General features: G+C 43.3%; 1 protein-coding gene across 1 annotated transcript in view; it reads left to right on the top strand.

Moving 5' to 3' along the window:
- Positions 1-21,176, top strand: part of LOC132780610 (homeobox protein meis3) — a 79,587-nt gene that overhangs the window by 33,561 nt on the left and 24,850 nt on the right. Inside the window, exons 5-7 of the mRNA XM_067461838.1 lie at positions 2,797-2,847; positions 10,133-10,282; positions 20,761-20,872. Of these exons, the coding sequence (XP_067317939.1) occupies positions 2,797-2,847; positions 10,133-10,282; positions 20,761-20,872 (313 nt within the window). The remainder of the gene's footprint in view (positions 1-2,796; positions 2,848-10,132; positions 10,283-20,760; positions 20,873-21,176) is intronic.

Here is a 21,176-nt window from a genome sequence, read left to right as displayed (position 1 = left end):
GGAGGTCTTTCTGTCTCTTTTGTTGGTAACTCTCCTCCTGTTCCTACCTACGTGCCTCACTTTCCCCAATGTCCTTGGGTTGCTTTATCCCACAGGTCTGGAACTGGCAGCCAATGGGGGCCAAACAGAGTTTAGGAAGTCTTTGTTGGTTCAGGATTGTCCAAAATCCTGAAGTTTCTCATCCAAATGAGAAAAGTGTGGCATAAAAGAAACCACGTGTAGTTCACGTTTGATCAGCCCACACACTAGAGCCCCTGGTGGCACAGTGGGTTAAACCCCTGTGCCGGCAGGACTGAAGACCGACAGGTCGCAGGTTCGAATCCGGGGAGAGGCGGATGAGCTCCCTCTATCAGCTCCAGCTCCTCATGCGGGGACATGAGAGAAGTCTCCCACAAGGATGATAAAAACATCAATTCATCCAGGCGTCTCCTGGGCAATGTTCTTGCAGACAGCCAATTCTCTCACACCAGAAGCGATTTGCAGTTTCTCTAGTCACTCCTGACACAACAACAACAACGAAAAGCCCACACACTGCCTTGCCAGGGAAAGAAAATATGCCACACAGATGAACAATCTATATAAATAAAAATGTAATGCTCGTTTGTGGGATTAACAGAACTCAAAAACCACTGGATGAACTGACACCAAATTTGGTCACAAGACACCTATCAGGCCAACGAGTGACCATCACTCATAGCCCCCCCCCCCAAAAAAAACAGCGGTAAGGACTTAAAAATCCCAAAAAGCAAAATGACAAAAAGCCAAATGACAAAACAGAAAAAAGAGAAGGAAGAGGGAGGGAAGGAAGGGGAGAAAGAAAGAAAGAAAGAAAGAAAGAAAGAAAGAAAGAAAAGAGGGAGTGAAGGAAGAAGGAAAGAGAAAAGGAAGCAAAGAGTGAAGGAAGAGAAGAAAGAGGTAGAGAAGGAAGAAAGGAGAGAAAGCAGAAGGAAAGGAAGAAGGGGGAGGGAAGGAAAGGTAGAGAAGGAAGGAAGGACGGAGAGAAAGAAAGAAAATAAGGGAAGGAAAGAAGGAGCGAAGGAAGACAGGAAAGATGAGAAAAAGAGGGAGGGAAGGAAAGAAGGAAAGAGAGAAGGAAGGATGGAAAGAGGTAGAGAAGGAAGAAGAGAAAGATGAAGGAATAGAAAAGGAGGAATGAAGGAAGGAAAGAGAGAAGGAAAGTAAAAGGAATGAAGGAAGGAAAGAGGGAGCAAGAAGGGAGGGAAAGAAGGAGAGAAAGAGGGAGGGAAGGTAGGCCACAGCAACGCATGGCAGGGGACGGCTAGTCTATATAAATAAAAATGTAATGTTCGTTTGTGGGATTAACATAACTCAAAAACCACTGGACGAATTTACACCAAATTTGGACACTATACCCCTAACAGGCCAACAAGTGACCATCACTCATAAAAACACTGAAAAACACAGCAGACGGGACTTAAAAAGCCAAAAATAAAAAAATGCATTACAATGCATGTGCAAAAACACATATATACACAAACACACATATACACAACCATACACACACACATACACACACACAAAACACATATACACAGACTAGGCCACAGCAATGCATAGCAGGGGACGGCTAGTCTATATAAATAAAAATGTAATGTCCGTTTGTGGGATTAACAGAACTCAAAAACCACTGGACGAATTGACACCAAAATTGGACACATGACACCTATCAGGCCAACAAGTGACCATCACTCATGAAAACACTGAAAAACACAGCAGAAGGGACTTAAAAATCCAAAAAAGCATAAAGACACTACAGTGCACGTGCAAAAACGACTCCCCCTGGCAAACAAAACACACAATAGCACATCCACACTCTCTTCTGGACTACAGTTCATAGCATCCCCTAGACAAGGCCCTTTAGGAGAGGAGAATGATCCAAATGCATTGCTTCCAAGATGCAAGATTTCTTCTCCTTGGAGAGCATCCCAATCCCTGCGTATTTCCAATTTCCTATTCCTGGACAACAACTCCCAGCAATCCTCCAGATAGACAAGACAGACAGACAGACAGACAGACAGATAGATAGATAGATAGATAGATAGATAGATTAGATAGAAGTAGACAGGTAGGTAGGTAGATTGATCAGGAGTACCGCTGGGAGTTGCAGCCCAAAAATTAGGTGGAGAAGGAAGAATGGGGAGAAAGAGGAAGGGAAAGAAAAGAGTGGGGGGGGGGGAGGAAGGGAAGAGGAAGAGAAGGAAGGAAGGAAGGAGAGAATCAAAGAAAAAAAGGGAAGTAAGGAAAGAAAGAAAGGCGGAGAGAAAGAGGGAGGGGAGGTTGGTCACAGCAACACGTGGCGGTTACAGCTAGTGAAGAATAAATAATTTATTCTTTGTAAATCAGAACAACAAATTTCCAATCATGTGATCAGCCCACACGTCCTTTTATGACATTATGTGAGTCAACGCAACTGATCACATGATTGGAAATTTGTTGTTCTGATTTACAAATGGTCTTTCTTCGTCCATGTGGATAAACTCCTTCAGCAGCTCATGAAGCGAGAGCACACCCCAAACTCTGTCTCTCTCTACTTCTCTCTTCTTCTCTCTGTGCTTCTCCCCAAGCATGTGCATAGCTCAAGCCTGAGAAATGTAACAGTAACCAAAAGTCCCAGGCTCAGCCATCTCCCCGGGCATAGCCCGACCAATCAGCTTCATGCATCTTATTTTACAGTAACGGATTTCTTGCATGTTCCAACAAAAAAGACAACAACCCTCAATCAGGACTTTGGCAACCAACCTTTTTATTTTAATTCTTTTTTTTTTCAAATTTCAGATGATCCAGGCCATCCAAGTGCTGAGATTCCACCTTCTGGAGTTAGAAAAGGTTTGCTTTCAGATTTCGTTGGATCCCTTTCCTCTGCCTTCATCACTATTTATTACTATTAATTCTATTAATTACTATTTATTAGGAGTCCCCAGTGGCACAGTGGGTTAAACCCCTGTGCCGGCAGGACTGAAGACCAACAGGTCGCAGGTTCGAATCTGGGGAGAGGCGGATGAGCTCCATCTATCAGCTCCAACTCCTCATGTGGGGACATGAGAGAAGCCTCCCACAAGGGTGATAAAACATCAAATCATCCGGGCGTCCCCTGGGCAACATCCTTGCAGACGGCCAATTCTCTCACACCAGAAGTGACTTGCAGTTTCTTAGGTCGCTTCTGACACGACAAAAAAAAATCACTATTTATTGATTTACTAGCTTGGGAACCCGGGGGTGCCCGGATTATTTGAGAAAGGCATTGTTTGTTTTTTGAAGTTTGGTAATATCAGTTAGGTAAAGTATAACACAACATTAGAAAAAAGCCAGCCTTTCCTTTTGTTTTTTATGAATGCTCCCAATAGGAAAACACATAAGGATGTGGGTGAACTACACTTCCCAGAATCGTGGATCAATCCTTCCCAAACCCTGCCATTATTCAAAGTTGGCCACACATTTTCACTTTTATTATGTGTATAGATAAGATAGATAGATAGATAGATAGATAGATAGATAGATAGATAGATAGATATTATGTGTATAGCTTTACTGTATCAGAAGCAAATTGAGGGTACAATTATAATGTATTTAAAACACAAAGAAATTTAAAAAGGAGATTCCATCTGAACATAAGGAAGAACTTCCTGACTGTGAGAGCTGTTCAGTAGTGGAACTCTCTGCCCCGGAGTGTGGTGGAGGCTCCTTTGGAAGCTTTTAAACAGAGGCTGGTTGGCCATCTGTCAGGGGTGATTTGAATGCAATATTCCTGCTTCTTGGCAGAATGGGGTTGGACTGGATGGCCCACGAGGTCTCTTCCAACTCTTTGTTTCTATGATTCTGTGATTCTAAAAACTTGGCATCATACTAAATGTCCTTTGACCAGAAGCTTGCCACTTGGAGTGCCTCTGGTGTTGCTGTGAGAAGGTCCTCCATTGTGCACATGGCAGATCTCAGACCACATTGTAGTAGGTGGTCTGTGGTTTGCTCTCCTCCACACTCGCATGTCGTGGACACCACAACCTCTGAGGATGCCTGCCATAGATGTGGGCAAAATGTCAGGAGAGAATGCTTCTGGGATATGGTCATACAGCCCAGAAAACTCACAGCAATCCAAAAGAAAGAACATTTTAAAATATTCAAGGATGCCCATGTTTTTCAATTGTTGAGAAGGATCTTGGGATGAGAATAATAATAATAATAATAATAATTATTATTATTATTATTAATAAATAATAATAATAATAATAATAATAATAATAACACTTTATTTGTACCCCGCTACCATCTCCCCAAGGGACTCGGTGTGGCTTACATGAGGCCAAGCCCAAACACAACAATACAAGCAGTAATCACAACAATACAAGCAATTAAAAATAAAGAACATGGACAATAACATACAACATTATCAATAAGACAACATACAATTAAAACTATGGGAAGGCCAAATGTAAAACTAAAATTGGAAATAAACCATTCTGGATTAATTTTTTAAACAAAATCTGCTTACGGTTGTTTTCTTTGGAAAGTGTTTTCTTTGCAGAAAGAAAACTGCATTTTGGGATTTGTTCTGCACAAAACTTGCATTGGTTGATTTGCTTGGAAAACAGCATTTTGCCCCCCAGAAATCCACCTTTGCTATTCTGCAGAAGCAGATAACACTCTGTAAAAACATTTGAATTTTTTTCCTGTTTCTGCTTTGAAAGTGTTATTCTTGTTTAATTGTGTGGCACTTAATTTGAAAATAGTTGTTCTACTCCAGAAACTTCTTTTTTTGTGTCTGCCACAAACTATGTTGAATTGGTTGAGACTCAATAAGATATTCATTGAAAAACTATAGCAATATTTGCTATAGCAGGATGTCCCTCTCGCAAAAACAACGTTTTGGAACTTCAATAAACTTTTCTCATGTTTTTATGATAGAACCAACCAGGAAATGGGTTGTTGTGAGTTTTCTGGGCTGTATGGCCATGTTCCAGAAGCATTCTCTTCTGACGTTTCTTCTGCATCTATGGCAGACATCCTCAGAGGTTGTGAGGTCACAGATATAGAAACCTCACTTGCCTAGTTTCCAACAGACCTCACAACCTTTGAGGATGCCATACATGGCCATAACAGTCCGGAAAACTCACAACAACCCAGTGATTCCAGCCATGAAAGCCTTCGACAATACAATTAGCAAATGACATTTATAACCCAGGAGCCTCCGGTGGCGCAACGGGTTAAACCCATGTGCCAGCAGGACTGAAGACTGACAGGTCGCAGGTTCGAATCCGGGGAGAGCGCGGATGAGCTCCCTCTGTCAGCTCCAGCTCTCCATGCAGGGACATGAGCGAAGCCTCCCATAAGGATGGTAAAGCATCAAAACATCCAGGCGTCCTCTGGGCAATGTCCTTGTGGACGGCCAATTCTCTCACACCAGAAGCGACTTGCAGTTTCTGAAATCGCTCCTGACACGGAAAAAAAAACCCAGGAACAAAAATAATGTTACATAGTGTGATAGAAAGAATAGAGGTCCTTTCTCAGTGGGAAAGGAAAGTATTTCAGATAATAACAATCTTTCCTTTTTCATGATGGAAAATGCGCTTTTCCCAATGCAAAAAAAGAAAGTGTGAATTTTGTGCAGAATGTACAAATGTGAGATTGTATGGATGTGAGAGCTGGACCTTAGGGAAGGCTGAACGAAGGAAGATGCTTTTGAAGTGTGGTGCTGGAGGAAAGTGCTGAGAGTGCCTTGGACAGCGAGAAGATCCAACCAGTCCATCCTCCAGGAAATAAAGCCGGACTGCTCATTGGAGGGAAGGAGACTAGAGACAAAGTTGAAGTACTTTGGCCACATCATGAGGAGACAGCAAAGCCTAGAGAAGGGAATGATGCTGGGGAAAGTGGAAGGCAAAAGAAAGAGGGGCCGACCAAGGGCAAGATGGATGGATGGCATCCTTGAAGTGACTGGACTGACCTTGAAGGAGCTGGGAGTGGTGACGGCCGACAGGGAGCTCTGGCATGGGCTGGTCCATGAGGTCACGAAGAGTCGGAGACGACTGAATGAATGAACAAATGCAAATGTGTCTCAAATTGCAAACATGCCTTGACAACTGCATGGCTTTTGTAGATTTTCTCGCATCGCTAAGATTTATCTTTGCTCTTTCAACTCTGGTCTTGTTTTGCAAAGTCCTATCTAACATGCTAAAGCAGCCAGTCTGTGAAGCTGCAAGGCCATTCATTTCTAATAAAGGTGGCCAACTGCAACATTCACACTTGCCTCCAGCAGACAAGAGTTCTTTCTCCCACCCTGGACATTCCACAGATATACAAACATCACTTGCCTAGTTTCCAACAGACCCCTCAACCTCTGAGGATGCCTGCCATAGGTGTGGGTGAAACGTCAGGAGAGAATGCTTCTGGAACATGACCACACAGCCCAGAAAACTCACAGCAACCCAGTGATTCCAGCTATGAAAGCCTTCGACAACACATGCTAAATCGTATTCCTTATAATAGATTTTGCATCTTTGATAAGTTTTTCGAAGTTTGGTCTTTAACCCAGAACATATTTTCTCTTCGGCTGACAACTAGACTGTCAAGTCCTATCAATTCCCATACTTCAGGGATCACTCACACAACTTTCACTCCTATTTTTGCAACCATGAGGGACAGAAACTTGCATTTTTGTTTCCCCAAAAGCAAACTCGGTTTCTCTGGCCACACTATTTGAGGTTGACTAATGCTTCGTCCCAGACATTTTTTCGGCGCGAACTTCATTAAAGCCTGAGGTGGTCCTTGGAAAAGGAAAGAGACAATCCAGAGTCTCCTCCTGGGAGAAACCCCAACAATAGAATTCAAAACCAAACAAGACCCAAACTATCCTCCAGCCAAGAATAAAAGTCGTTGCAAATAATTTCCCTTTCTCACTTGGACAGAAACAGCTGGGTCCAATTTTGAAGTATCTCCTCATATGGGAGCAAGTGGGGAAAGGGGAAAGGAGACGTTGTAAAAATAGACTCAGAGCCCAGTACTTTGCGTGGTTCCATAGTCTTTACCAGGACCATCACTAGGATTTGTGGGACCATGAAATCTTAGGATGCCACTGCACTGCAGTTTGACACCACTTTGGGTACCGTTGTTCACTGCTATGGAATCCTAGGACTGTAGTCTGATGAGCCTGCAGTGCTCTTTGGCAGAGAAGGCAAAGACTTTGCAAAATCACAACTCCTATAATTCCACAGCATTGAATTGTGGACATTAAAATTGTTGTCAACTGCATTATATAGTGCGGATAAAACAACAGAGGTAGGCTATGGAAATCCATTGGATGTCCTTAGGTAAATCACACTCTCTCAGCTTTAGAGGAAGATAGTGGAAGCCAATTATATGACCTCGATCACACTTTCTCACCCTAAGAGGAAGGCAGTGGAAACCCATTGGATGACCTTAGAGTTGCACTCTCTCAGCCCCAGAGGAAGGCAATGGAAACCAATTGGATGCCCTTAGAGTTGCACTATCTCAGCCCTTGAGGAAAGCAATGACAACCCATTAGATGACCTTAGAGTTGTACTCTTTCAGCCTCCGAGGAAGGCAATGGCCACCCATTGGATGACTTTAGAGTTGCACTCTCTCAGCTGCAGAGGAAGGCAATGGAAACCAATTGGATGACCTTAGAATTACACTCTCTCAGCTGCAGAGGAAAGCAATGGCAACTAATTGGATGACTTCAAAGTTGCATTCTCTCAGTTCCAGAGGAAGGCAATGGCAACCTGTTGGATCACCTTAGAGTTGCACTCTCTCAGCCTCAAGAGGAAGGCAATGGCAACCCATTGTATGACCTTAGAGTTGCACTCTCTCAGATTCAGAGGAAGGAAATGGAAACCCATTGGATGCCCTTAGTGGTGCTCTCTCTGCCTCAGAGGAAGGCAATGGCAACCAGTTTTATGAACGTAAAGTTGCACTTTCTCAACCTCAGAAGAAGGCAATGGCAACCTGTTGGATGACCTTAGAGTTGCACTCTCTCAGCCCCAGAGGAAGGCAGTGGAAACCCATTGGGTGTCTTTAGAGTTGCACTCTCTCAGTCTCAAGAGGAAGGCAATGGCAATCTGTTGGATGACCTTAGAGTTGCACTCTCTCAGCTCCAGAGGAAGGCAATGGAAACCCATTGGATGTCTTTAGAGTTGCACTCTCTCAGTCTCAAGAGGAAGGCAATGGCAACCTGTTGGATCACCTTAGAGTTGCACTCTCTCTGCCTCAAGAGGAAGGCAATAGCAACCTGTTGGATGAGCTTAGAGTTGCACTCTCTCAGCCCCAGAGGAAGGCAATGGAAACCCATTGGATGTCTTTAGAGTTGCACTCTCTCAGCCTCAAGAGGAAGGCAATGGCAACCCATTGGAAGACCTTAGAGTTGCATTCTCTCAGGTTCAGAGGAAGGGAATGGAAACCCATTGGATGCCCTTAGAGGCGCTCTCTGCCTCAGAGGAAGGCAATGGCAACCAGTTTTATGAACTTAAAGTTGCACTTTCTCTACCTCAGAAGAAGGCAATGGCAACCATTTGGATGCCCTTAGAGTTGCACTCTCTCAGCTCCAGAGGAAGGCAATGGAAACCCATTAGATGAATTTTGAACTCTCTCAGCTCCAGAGAAAGGCAATGGAAATCTGTTGGATGACCTTAGAGTTGCACTCTCTCAGCCTCAGACGAAGGCAATGATGAAACCCTTGTGAACAAATCTTTCCAAGTAAACCCTGTGACAGGCTTTCCATAAATCAGAAAAAAAAGGCACAAAACAAGGACTCTGACAATCCTTTGCTGGGCATGCTGGGATTTGTTGTACCCAGATTAACTCCCCTAAGCTTTGGGGAAAAAGTGAGGGGTAGGAAAAGGGACTCTTTCTCCCCCCCCCCCCCTTCAATTCCCCTAAACAGAGGTGCCAGTTTGACCCGGGCCACATCCGCCAAGCCCACCAGCTTCTATGGAGAAGGTCAGACCTGAGTCCCCCTTTTTGCCGGAGTAATGAGCTCGTTACCCGTACAATAAAACCCTGTGTTTGTAACCTGATAAATCCCTCGTTAATGTGATAATTAACCCTTTGATTCGCACAGAGGGCCCCTGCTGGGCAGCAGCGGAGTCCAGAAGCTGGGGTTGAAATCCTTTATCCTGGGGAAGGAGGAAAAGGTGGATGGAGTTCAGAAGAGGGCTCTCCAGTCCAAGGCTCTGCCTTCTTCTGATCTTCATCCCCCTTTTCCTCTTTCCCAGGATAAAGGATTTTAAACCCCAGCTTCTGGACTCCGCTTCTCGGAAGGACATCCCCACCCAAGACACCCCCCCCCCCCCAATAAAGAAACCATTCATCTCTTTCCATCTTTTCCAAGCAGCTCCAAACTAGGTCAAGCCCTGTCCCACTACAACTGTTTTCCTAGAGACTCAAAAGAGTGTAGAGAACCGGCACCATGGCCTCCCCCAGGCAAACCAAAAAAAATATTCTGAGATTTGAAGTTTTCGAATCTAGAGAATCTCAGGTGTCCAATTAAAAAAAAGAGAGAGAGAGAGAGAGAAAGGCAACTTTCTGGATCTCAACGCTGCAGGCAAAGGTTTGAAACAAACTCTGATATACGGGAGAGGAACCAACGTTTTATATCTCCTGTTATTTCTTATTTCTCGACGCCCGCAATGTCTTACGGCTGGAAGAATCAAATAGAAAAAAAGGAGATCGCAGGCTGTATGATTCCAAGTAGAAAGTCAGAAAGGGAAGAGTATATGGGGAATGCTTCCCTTTGGGGGCAAAATGATCATCAATGTTTTCTTGATCACTTGGAGGCCTTTCCACACGATGCAATTATAGCACTATTGCCTGACTTTAAATTACCATAGCATTTTAAATGGTATTAAAGTGATATAATTATGATGGCCAGATATGCCCCATATTTGGAAGTGTGTTTTTCCCCCCTTTACAGTTATCCAGATCCCTTGCCAGATCCCTTGGCTGAAGGATTTTGGGGAGAAAATAATAATAATAATAATAATAATAATAATAATAATAATAATTTTCTCCCCACAATCCTTCAGCAACTCTAGCTTGCTGAAATCCTAAGATATTGTGGTGTTGTTGTTGTTGTTTTAACTTGTGCCCCTTTGTGAACTGGCAACAGGTACATGACCTCTGTGACAACTTCTGCCACCGCTACATCACCTGCCTCAAGGGGAAGATGCCCATCGACCTGGTCATTGATGACCGAGACGGCGGCTCCAAGTCCGATCTGGAAGATTTCGGTGGGTCTTGTGCCAGCCTCTCTGACCAGGTAGGCCACTGTTTAGTCAAGATAGATGTTTGCGTTGGTGGATGCAGTAGAAATGGTCGAAATACCATACGCAACCTGCTCTTCACATTTGCAGGGTCAACTCTTGGGGAATTAATTCGTTGCTCATCATTATCAGCACTTTAGACAATTCTGTCTACTCTCGCTAGCCTACTGAGAGGGATTCTACGAAGCTGGCATTGTTTTCAGATCAGTGCTTGTATGGGATAAGTAAAGTTTGTTGATTCAAAGGCCCCTTCCACACAGTTGCATAAAATCCACATTGAACCGGATTATATGGGAACGTGGATTTATCCAGTTCAAAGCAGATGCTGTGGATTATCTGCCTTGATATTCTGGGTTATATGGTTGTGGGGAAGGGCCCAAAGAAAGGCCACTGAGCTACAAAATGTTTCAAGGGAAAGGTAAGGCACCTATTTATTCTGTCCAAACCAATCCCATTGCAAGATTTTATTGGCAAGATTTATTCAGAAGGGCTGAGAGAGTGTGCCCAGCAGGGATTCAAGCCTGGTCTCCAAGAGAACAATATTAAGACCACATATGATAACAACCACCTAGGTTTAAGGGTCCTACATCCATCCATTCATTTATTTAGCTATCTAGTTATCCTTCCACCCACCCGTCCCTCTATTATTGATGTACATTGGCAACCACCAAGGTTTAAGGGTCCCAGCAATATCTATCTATCTATCTATCTATCTATCTATCTATCTATCTATCTATCATCTATGGACATATATTGGTAACCACCAACATTTAAGGGTCATCTATCTGTCTGTCTGTCTGTCTGTCTGTCTGTCTATCTATCTATCTATCTATCTATCTATCTATCTATCTATCTAACTATCTATCTCTATGAACATAAGTTGGTAACCATCAAGGTTTAATGGATCTATCTATCTATCTATCTATCTATCTATCTATCTATCTATCTATCTATATCATCTATGGACATATGTTGGTAACCACCAAGATGTAAGGGCTATCTATCTATCTATCTATCTATCTATCTATCTCTATCATCTATGAACATAAGTTGGTAACCACCAAGGTTTAAGGGTCCCCCCCTCTCTCTCTATCATTGATGAATATATGTTGGCAATAACCGAGGTTTAAGTGTCCCAGCTCTGTCTGTCTGTCTGTCTGTCTGTCTGTCTGTCTATCTATCTATCTATCTATCTATCCATCCATCCATCCATCCATCCATCCATCTATCATCTAAGAACATATGTTGGTAACCACCAAGATTTAAGGATTATCTATCTATCTATCTATCTATCTATTGTATTGGAATGCTTTTAATATAAGCTGCTTTGTGTTCCCTTTGTGGAGAGAAAAAGTGGGATATAAATAAACATAAGCATTAATATAATAATAATAATAATAATAATAATAATAATAATATCATTGATAAACCACCAAGGTTTAATGGTAATGTCTGTCTATCTATCTATCTATCTATCTATCTATATCTATCACTGATGAATATATGTTGGCAATCACCAAGGTTTAAGGGTCCCAACTCTATCTCTCTATCCCTCTATCTATCTATCTGTCTGTCTGTCTGTCTGTCTGTCTATCTATTGTATTGGAATGCTTTTAATATAAGCTGTTTTGTGTTCCCTTTGTGGAGAGAAAAAGTGGGATATAAATAAACATAACCATTAACATAAACATAATAATAATAATAATAATAATAATAATAATAATAATACAGGGTTAGTCAAAATGCATAGGCCAATAAGCCATGTATATTGATGAATATATGTTGGCCACCACCCAGGTCTAAGCGTCCCAGCTCTATCTATCTATCTATCTATCTATCTATCTATCTATCTATCATTGATGAACATATGCTGTGTTCAAAAGAGTGTCTGTATAAATAGTTTCCTCATTTGTTAGACTTAGGCTCCTTCTCCGCTATCCTTATATCCCAGGATCTGATCCCAGTTATCTTCTTATCCCAGATTATATGGCAGTGGAGACGCATATAATCCAGTTCAAAACAGATAGCCTGGGATCAGATCCTGGGCTATAATTGCAGTGTAGAAGGGGCCTACACTGTCGTTATAAGACTTTGTTTTTATTTGAATGGCATTCTGCCTACAAATGTGGCTGTTCCTTAAGCTACCATGGTTAGTTAATATTTCCAGCGTGTGTCTGGTGGAATGCCTGGGTGCAAAATCCCAGGACCAACAGGATACTATAGGAAGTGACGTTTCTTTCACTTGGTGCTACTTTCAATGCTAAGCCTTACTTGAAGGAGAAAGGAATGGGTGATTATAGGCAATAAATCCTTCCTCTGCTTGTTTTCCGTCCCCTCCATCCCAAGCCACCTTTCTTCCTTTCCCTTCCTTGCAAGCGCTTCTCTCCTTGCAACATTCATGAGTTTGGAAGAAAAGGGTCGGGCGCTTGGAAAATAATTGTCCCTGACAGTTTGCTGGTAATGAAGGAGACGCGGTCGCCTTTTGCACCGGCCCCCCAATCTCCCCGCACGACCTCCCCCCTCCACCTCCGCACAACTTTCTCGTTTTTTCCCAAGCGCCGCTAATGCAGTCGACTCGTTCATTTGCCTATAGCAACTTCCCTGCATTTTTAATGTGCCTCCAGGCTATTGGGGCTGGGATCTCCTCCACAGTATGGAGGTTTTTGGGGTTGGGGGGGTTGTTGGTGGAAAGAGAAAAAGAAGATAGCGGGATGGGGGTCTAATCCCCACAAGGCCAGAATTGCACATCTAAGGACTTCTTTGTAAGGGGGGATTTGGGAGTTCCTTTTCCCTATTGCGCCCAGGACATCCACACATTGTGTCATCTCCAAAGGTAAATATGTCATGCTCTTTGGAGGGCAAGGAGGCAGTGGACTTCCCTTGTTGTTGTGTGTCTTCCACGCATTTCTGACTTACGGTGACTCTGAAGCATGTGCTTCTGCCTTATGGCGACCCTGAAGCAAACCCATCATGGGGTTTCCTTGAAAAGATTGGTTCAGAAGAAGCTTGACATGCCCCTCGTCTGAGGCTGAGAAAGTGTGACCTATTCAAGGTCATCCAGTGGGTTTATGTTGCTGTCCATCGCTCAAGCCACCAAGCAAGCTCCCTCTTCCATCAAATATAAATTAAATCAGTTTCAAACAGAATTCATCCAAAACACAATCACAACTCTAGGGCATTGTTCCTCAACCTGGGAGTCAGGACCCCTAAGTAGGTCACAAGGGGGTTTTAGAGGGGTCGCCAAAGACCATCAGAAAACACATATTTCTGATGGTCTTAGGAACTCTTTTGGCAAAGAAGGCTGAAGATCTCTCCACCTGTCCTTTTCTTCCTTTTTGACATTGGTGAACTACAACTCCCAGAATTAAAAAACACCCCCACTAATCCCACCAGTATTCAATGTTGGCCATGTCGGTAGTGTGCCACGTTTGGTGCAGATTCATTGTGGGCTGGGTTCAGAGTGCTCTTTGATTGTAGGTGAACTATAAATCCCAGCAACGACAACTCCCAGATGTCAAGGTCTATTTTCCCCAAACTCTACCAGTGTTCACATTTGGGCATATTGAGTATTCGTGCCAATTTTGGTCCAGATCCATCATTGTTTGAATCCACAGTGCTCTCTGTAGGTAGCTGAACTACAATTCCAAAACTGAAGGTCAATGAGCACCAAACCCTTCCAGTATGTTTCTGTTGGTCATGGGAGTTCTGGGTGCCAAGTTTGGTTCAGTTCCATCACTGGTGGAGTTCAGAATGCTCTTTGATTGTAGGTGAACTATCAATCCCAGCAACTACAACTCCCAAATGTCAAGGTCTATTTTACCCAAAATCCACCACATTTAGGTGGAATGAGTATTCATACCAAATTTGGTTCAGATCCATCATAGTTTTGAGGCCAGTGCTCTCTGGAGGCAGGTGAACTACAACTCTAAAACTGAAGGTCAATTCCCACCTAACCCTTCCAATATGTTCTGTTGGTCATGGGAGTTCTGTATGCCAAGTTGGGTTCAGTTCCATCATTGGTGGAGTTCAGAATGTTCTTTGATTGTAGGCGAACTATAAATCCCATCAACTACAACTCCCAAATGAGAAATCAATTCAGCCAATGCCACCAGTATTCAAATTTGGGCGTATCGGGTATTTGTGCCAAATTTGGTCCAGTGAATGAAAATACATCTTGCATATCAGATATTTACATGACAATTGATAACAGTAGCAAAATTACAGTTATGAAGTAGCAACGAAAATAATGTTATGGTTGGGGTCAGCACAACATGAGGAACTGTATTAAGGGGTCGCGGCATTAGGAGGGTTGAGGAACACTGATCTAGGGTCAATACTTACAATAATAGATAGTCGAAGTCAAGCATCCCTGATCTGAAGCCCAAAATACTCTACAATCCCAAATCATCCGAGGCCCCTTCCACACAGCTGAATAAAATCCCACATTATCTGTTTTGAATTGGAATATATGGCAGTGTGGACTCAGATAACCCAGTTCAAAGCAGATATTGTGGGATTTTCTGCCTTGATATTCTGGGATATAGGGCTGTTTGGAAGGGCCCTGAGATAGTGACACCTTTGCTTTCTGATGGCTCAATGGTTACAAACTTTGTCTCATGCGCAAAATCATTTAAGTGTTTAGTGTCTAAAACTACCTTCAGGCTGTGTGTGTAAGGCATCTGTGAACCACACATAAATTTTGTGTTTAGAGTTATGTAATTACGAATATGCAAATATTTCAAGATCTGAAAATTCTACGGTCCCGAAGTGTTTTGGTTTGTGGGTTTTTCCAGCATTGGAGATAGAAATGTTTACCTATTTGTTTGCCTATTCGTACCTTGGATGTGGGAGCCAAGTGGAAACATGAGCATTATTTGTTTCGTATACACCTTATACACTAGGCATGGGCAAACTTGGGTCCTCCAGGTATTTTGGACTTCAAGTTTTTCCAGCCTGGAACATCCTGGCTTCCTCTCAGTTCCTGGCAGATGTTGACTTTGCTTAATGTAATGTAAACGTAAGGAGCCTTGTGTTGGCTTCCTTCTTAACATAAGGAACCTTGGAAACATTTCCTTAATTTAAAGAGCCATTGTCTCTGATAATGTAAACATGTTTTTTCCCCAAAAGTTAACATTTTCATAGGTCATCGGCAACTTTTAATTACAGTCCATGAATTCTTCACCTCCTTCTTGTAGTTTTCCAGGAAAAGGGGATTGAGGCTGTTAGGAATTGTGGGAGTTGAAGTCCAAAACACCTGGAGGGCCCAAGTTGGCCCATGCCTGCTCAAAACCACACAATGTGCGACTTAGAACACATTAGAAAGCATACTAACATTAAAATACAATCAATCATAGGACTTATAGTTCACACCAAGTTTGATTTTTGATATATGAGTATCAGAGGGATTGGAAAAGGGAAAGCACCCAAGATGAGTTGTCCTTGTGCCGATGAGTGGCAGCATTCCTTGAGTGCACATCACATGGACTCGAAAGAGTATTCGTTTTGGGAAGTCTGCACATTGATCTCAATTTTATTTATTGATCGATCCTTGCTTCTCCCCCCCCCCCCCAACAGTTTGAGGATCAAAACCTTGATTTTCTTGGTTCAGAGGCTGAGTATTCTTGGATTTAGTGATATCTTGTTCTTGACAAACATTGGTATTAAGCAGATGGTGGATGACCATCTATTGGGAGTGCTTTGATTATGTTCCTGAATAGGAGAAGTGAGTTGGACTGGATGGTCCTTGGGGGTTTTTTTTCCCAACACTATGATTCTGGGTTGCTGTGAGTTTTCCGGGCTGTATGACCATGTTCGGCAGGCATGTAGCCAGGGGGGGGGGGGGCTTGAGGGGCTTCAGCCCCCCCCCCCCCGAAATTCTCATGGTGGTTCACGAAAAGGCCTTACTGGTGCATTATTTAAACTGTTATGTTTATTTATATCATGATCTGATCACCATACTCAATATATCCCATATGCATGGGGGTATTGGGGTAATGATACAAAAGGTTTGCTAGGGTAGACCCTCTTTCACTCAGACTCAGCCCCCCCCAACCCCCCCTGAAAAAAACTCAGCCCCCCCCCCAAACGAAATCCTGGCTACGGGCCTGATGTTTGGCATAGACAAGAGACAGGGCCTTCTCAGTGGTGGCCCCTTTTAACATTCCAGAAAAAAAGTCAAGACGTGGCTTTTTGAACATGCATTTGCAAATGCAGAGTAACTGACATAGAAAAATGGAACGACTAGACAGTGAGTACAGACAACATTTTAACAAGGAGACACTATGAATTTATATTTTATTGATTTGTTTAGTTTTTATTATATGTTATGTTTTTAATTGTATTCATAACATTGTAAGCATTTAATTTTGCTCTGTTAACCGCCTTGAGTCACCTATGGGTTGAAAAAGGCAGCATACAAATAGAGTAAACAAATAATAAATGTTCCAGAAGCATTCTCTCCTGACATTTCACCCACATCTATGGCAAGCATCCTCAGAGGTTGTGGTCTATTGGAAACCAGGCAAGTGAGGTTTATATATCTGTGGAATATCCAAGATGGGAGAAGGAACTCTGCTTGAGGCAAGTGTCTTTGTTGCAATTGGCCACCTTGATTAGTATCGAATGGCTTTGCAGCTTCAAAGCTTCAAGTGAAGTGGAGGGCCAAAGTTTGCCCAGATATCAAAGGCAATTTTCTAGAATATTTTAATAATATTGAAGTCATGAGAACAGTTTTAAATTGGGAGCATTCTGGATTTTGGAATCCTGGATAAGGGATGCTCAACTTGTAATAGGAGAAGGAGGAGGAGGAGGAAGAGGGGGAGGAGAAAGCATAACACATAAATAGTTAGGACTAGTTAGGACTTTCAAGCCTAATATTCCTGATCCCAGTTAATCTGGATAGATGTGAGGGATTTTTGGCTGGGGACCCAGATTTCCCAGCCCTGGCTTTGACTCCTCCGAAGAAGCCGCCTTTGGGGCGGAGGAGGTCTGCTCCTCATTAAGGACCGAGAGTGTCAGCTTGGAGAGCCCTCCAGAGCCGTCCCCTTCTCCCCCCCCCCCCCACCCCTCCCAATGCTGGCTTGGGGTGGCTTACAAGTGTTGGGTTCTCTTTGGAAATCCTCAGCTCCTTAACCCCATGAACCCCGAGGCCTCCCGCTTGTGGGGCGCCTCTGATCAAGGCGGCCAGGTTAATCAGGCAGGGCATGGGCAGGGCAAGGCAGGAAGGGAGGGGGGGGGCTTTGTTTTGGTCCCAAGGCGGGTGCCGGGTGCAACCTGAGCCCCTTCGGTAGCTGGGCCTTTGAACTCTCCTTCGGTTGGGCCAAGGGCAGGGGAGCGGGTCAAAATAATTACAGTCCCAGCAGAGGCAGGGTGGAAATCCCCACTAACCCCAGGCCTCCTCCTTAAAGGATTTGCGGGAGTGTGGATGGGCAGAGGACAGTCATGGGTTCCTCAACCAATGGTTTAGCTACCCGACAGGCGTAAATTCTATAGGTGAAACTGCCACAGAGCCAAAACCCACTCCTGCACAAACTAGTGGTCAAACTGGGCTTATCATAGAATCATAGAATCAAAGAGTTGGAAGAGACCTCATGGGCCATCCAGTCCAACCCCCTGCCAAGAAGCAGGAATATTGCATTTAAATCACCCCTGACAGATGGCCATCCAGCCTCTGTTTAAAAGCTTCCAAAGAAGGAGCCTCCACCACACTCCGGGGCAGAGAGTTCCACTGCTGAACGGCTCTCACAGTCAGGAAGTTCTTCCTCATGTTCAGATGGAATCTCCTTTTTAACTTTCTTTGTGTTTTAAATACATTATAATTGTACACATAATATCTATCTATCTATCTATCTATCTATCTATCTATCTAACTTATCTATACACATAATAAAAGTGAAAAGTGTGTGGCCAACTTTGAATAATGGCAAGGTTTGGGAAGGATTTCTTGTAGTTTGAAGCTATTGTTCCGCGTCCTAGTCTCCAGGGAAGCAGAAAACAAGCTTGCTCCCTCCTGCCTGTGGCTTCCTCTCACATATTTATACATAGCTATCATATCTCCTCTCAGCCTTCTCTTCTTCAGGCTAAACATGCCCAGCTCCTTAAGCCACTCCTCATAGGGCTTGTTCTCCAGACCCTTCTAAGGGTCTTTCTCCACATGTCCTAAAAGACGGAAGAAACCAGAGTAAAAGTGGTGGTGCTGGTTGAATGATGTTTCGCGAAAATGTGCACAGATTTGGATTAACATCTGAAAAACATGTCATTATTTTAAATTATTATTAAACTTTATTTGTACCCCGCTAGCATCTCCCGAAGGACTCGATGCGGCTTACAAAGGCCAAGGCCTCAATACACAACATAACAATACAAAACCTAAAGCAAATTAAAACAGTTAAAGCAATATTAAAAACAACAAAAACAACAAGCAATAAACAATACACCAAAACACAATAAAACTGGGCCAGGCCAGAGTAAAGGGTACAGAATTAAAAGTGCTGATGTGACAGGTAAAATGTAAGGCTTATAGGGCAAGTGCAGTGTGCAGTGTGCAGTAATCTAATGCTGGTAAAGAATCATAGAATCATATGGGAAAGAACTTGCGGGGCATCCACTCCAACCCCATTCTGCCAAGAAGCAGGAAAATTGCAGTCAAAGCACTCCCGACAGATGGCCATCCAGCCTTGGTTTTAAAGCCTCCAAAGAAGGAGCCTCCACATCTAAAGAACCCCCTTATCCTCCTTCAAGGCCATTCTTCCACTTGCCTTGTTCACTGGAGTTATCCTTGCTGAATCTGGATTCAGAAACTGGATTATATGGCAGTGTAGATGGGACCTACAATAGTAATGCTTAATGTATTTGTGTGTTTGTGTATATATGTGGGTTTGAGCATGCATTGTAATGTATTCTTTAATTTTGGACTATTTAAGTCTCTTTTGCTGTGTTTTTCAGTGTTTTTATGAGTGATGGTCACTCATTGGCCTGGTACGTGTATTATGTCCAAATTTGGTGTCAAGTTGTTCAGTGGTTTTTGAGTTATGTTAATCCCACAAACGAACATTACATTTTTATTTATATAGATTTATACCGTGCTTTGAAAAAAATATTTAAAATTAAAATTAATACACATTAACCCAAGAGATCACCTCTCTGGAAATCTCTAGCTGTTCCAGCACAAGTCAGTGGTGAACTTCCACCACTGGATGACCTATAAATGCTTAGAGAAGTGTTCTGTGGTCAGCTTCTGCTGGTGTTTGACCACAGTCTTGTCCCAGAGAACCTTGAGATTCCTAGAGATAATGTATTAACCAGATCTGTGAATAATCCTAGAATCCTAGGGTTGGAAGAGATCTCGTGGGCCATCCAGTCCAACCCCATTCTGCCAAGAAGCAGGAAAATCTCATTCAAAGCACTCCCAACAGATGGCCATCCAGCCTCTGTTTAAAAGCCCCCAAAGAAGGAGCCTCCACCACACTCCATGGCAGAGTTCCACAACTGAACAGCTCTCCCTCACAGTCAGAATAATGGAATCTCCTTTCCTGTAGTTTGAAGCCATTGTTCCAAGTTCTAGTCTCCAGGACAGGAGAAAACAGGTGCACTTAAACCCGATTTTCGATGGAAATTTTACATATCCGCATCACTGTATATCCATGCAGTCAAGGAAAACATGTGACTTTTATTTTTCTATCCTGATGTGGACTGCTCCAATGCAAGTCCACATTTTAAAATCCCAAAACAGCTGATCTGGGCTGTAAACAAATGGAGCCACAGGCACACAGGTGGCTAAATGGAAGAACAGTTGGAAAACAATTGCAATGAGAACTCCCTGCAACCATTACTTTGTTCATGAAATTAAACAGAGCTTGAATTTACAGAAGGGTGAGGAGAGATAAGAAGACATCTGCTTGTGTGTACGTTTAGATATTCACATGAGCACATATGAGGTCCAGCGCATCTTGGAGAGTCAATTAAAAACAAGAGTAAACTTCCAGCAGATGTCCCCATCCATTCTGCGGATTTCTAAAATGCGCTACAAAGGAAGGTGTCAGGATGGCAGGGGAGCCTGTGTTTGGACTGGCTGTCAGGTCCTGCGACATTTTGCCCCACTTCTTTGTCCTGCATTTTGGTGCTGTCTGGAAGCATCCTGAGCCTTCAACAGTCACCTAACAGATAGAAATTCAATATCCACGAGATAGGCCAATGATAAAAATGTGGGCATCACTTTCTGTCAACTGCTAGCCCTGAACATTGGTGGCTGGGTGTTTCCATGTCAGAGGGAGACTGAATCAGTTTTGGGGTTTTAGTGCAAGCTTTTAAAAAGTGCTGAACCCTATTCTCAACTTGAAAGTTCAAGTTGAAACCAGACTAAAACCTAGAATGGGTTGACTGTCCTACTGACTTACGAGTTGGAGCAAAAGTGTGGCCTCTATGGAGTCTCTTCCTTATCTAACTGCCTTTTTGTCTGGGTTTTCTTGGCATATAGAACAACTCCTGGATCCGGGACCACGATGAGACAGGATCCACGCATTCGGGAACGCCGGGCCCCTCCAGTGGTGGAATTGCATCGCAAAGTGGAGATAACTCCAGTGAGCAAGGTAAGTGGAGAAGTGGCCTTGGAGAAGGAGAAGGAGATTCTTTAGATGTGGAGGCTTCTTCTTTGAGGGCTTTTAAGCAGAGGATGGATGGCCATCTGTCGGGGTGCTTTGATTGCGATTTTCCTGCATCTTGGCAGGGGGTTGGACTGGATGGCCTACTACGAGGTCTCTTCCTATTCTAGGATTATGTGATTCTATGCCTTAAATCATCCCAAAAAGGAGTGTAGGAATTAATTTTCCTGGACACAAGCTCATATCTGACCTTGGAAGCTAAGGAGGGCTAGCCCTGGCTCATACTTGGATA

The sequence above is a fragment of the Anolis sagrei genome, chromosome Y (assembly GCF_037176765.1).
Source record: "Anolis sagrei isolate rAnoSag1 chromosome Y, rAnoSag1.mat, whole genome shotgun sequence".
In the NCBI taxonomy this organism is placed as follows: domain Eukaryota; kingdom Metazoa; phylum Chordata; class Lepidosauria; order Squamata; family Dactyloidae; genus Anolis; species Anolis sagrei.
This window is presented reverse-complemented; position numbering and strand designations above follow the sequence as displayed.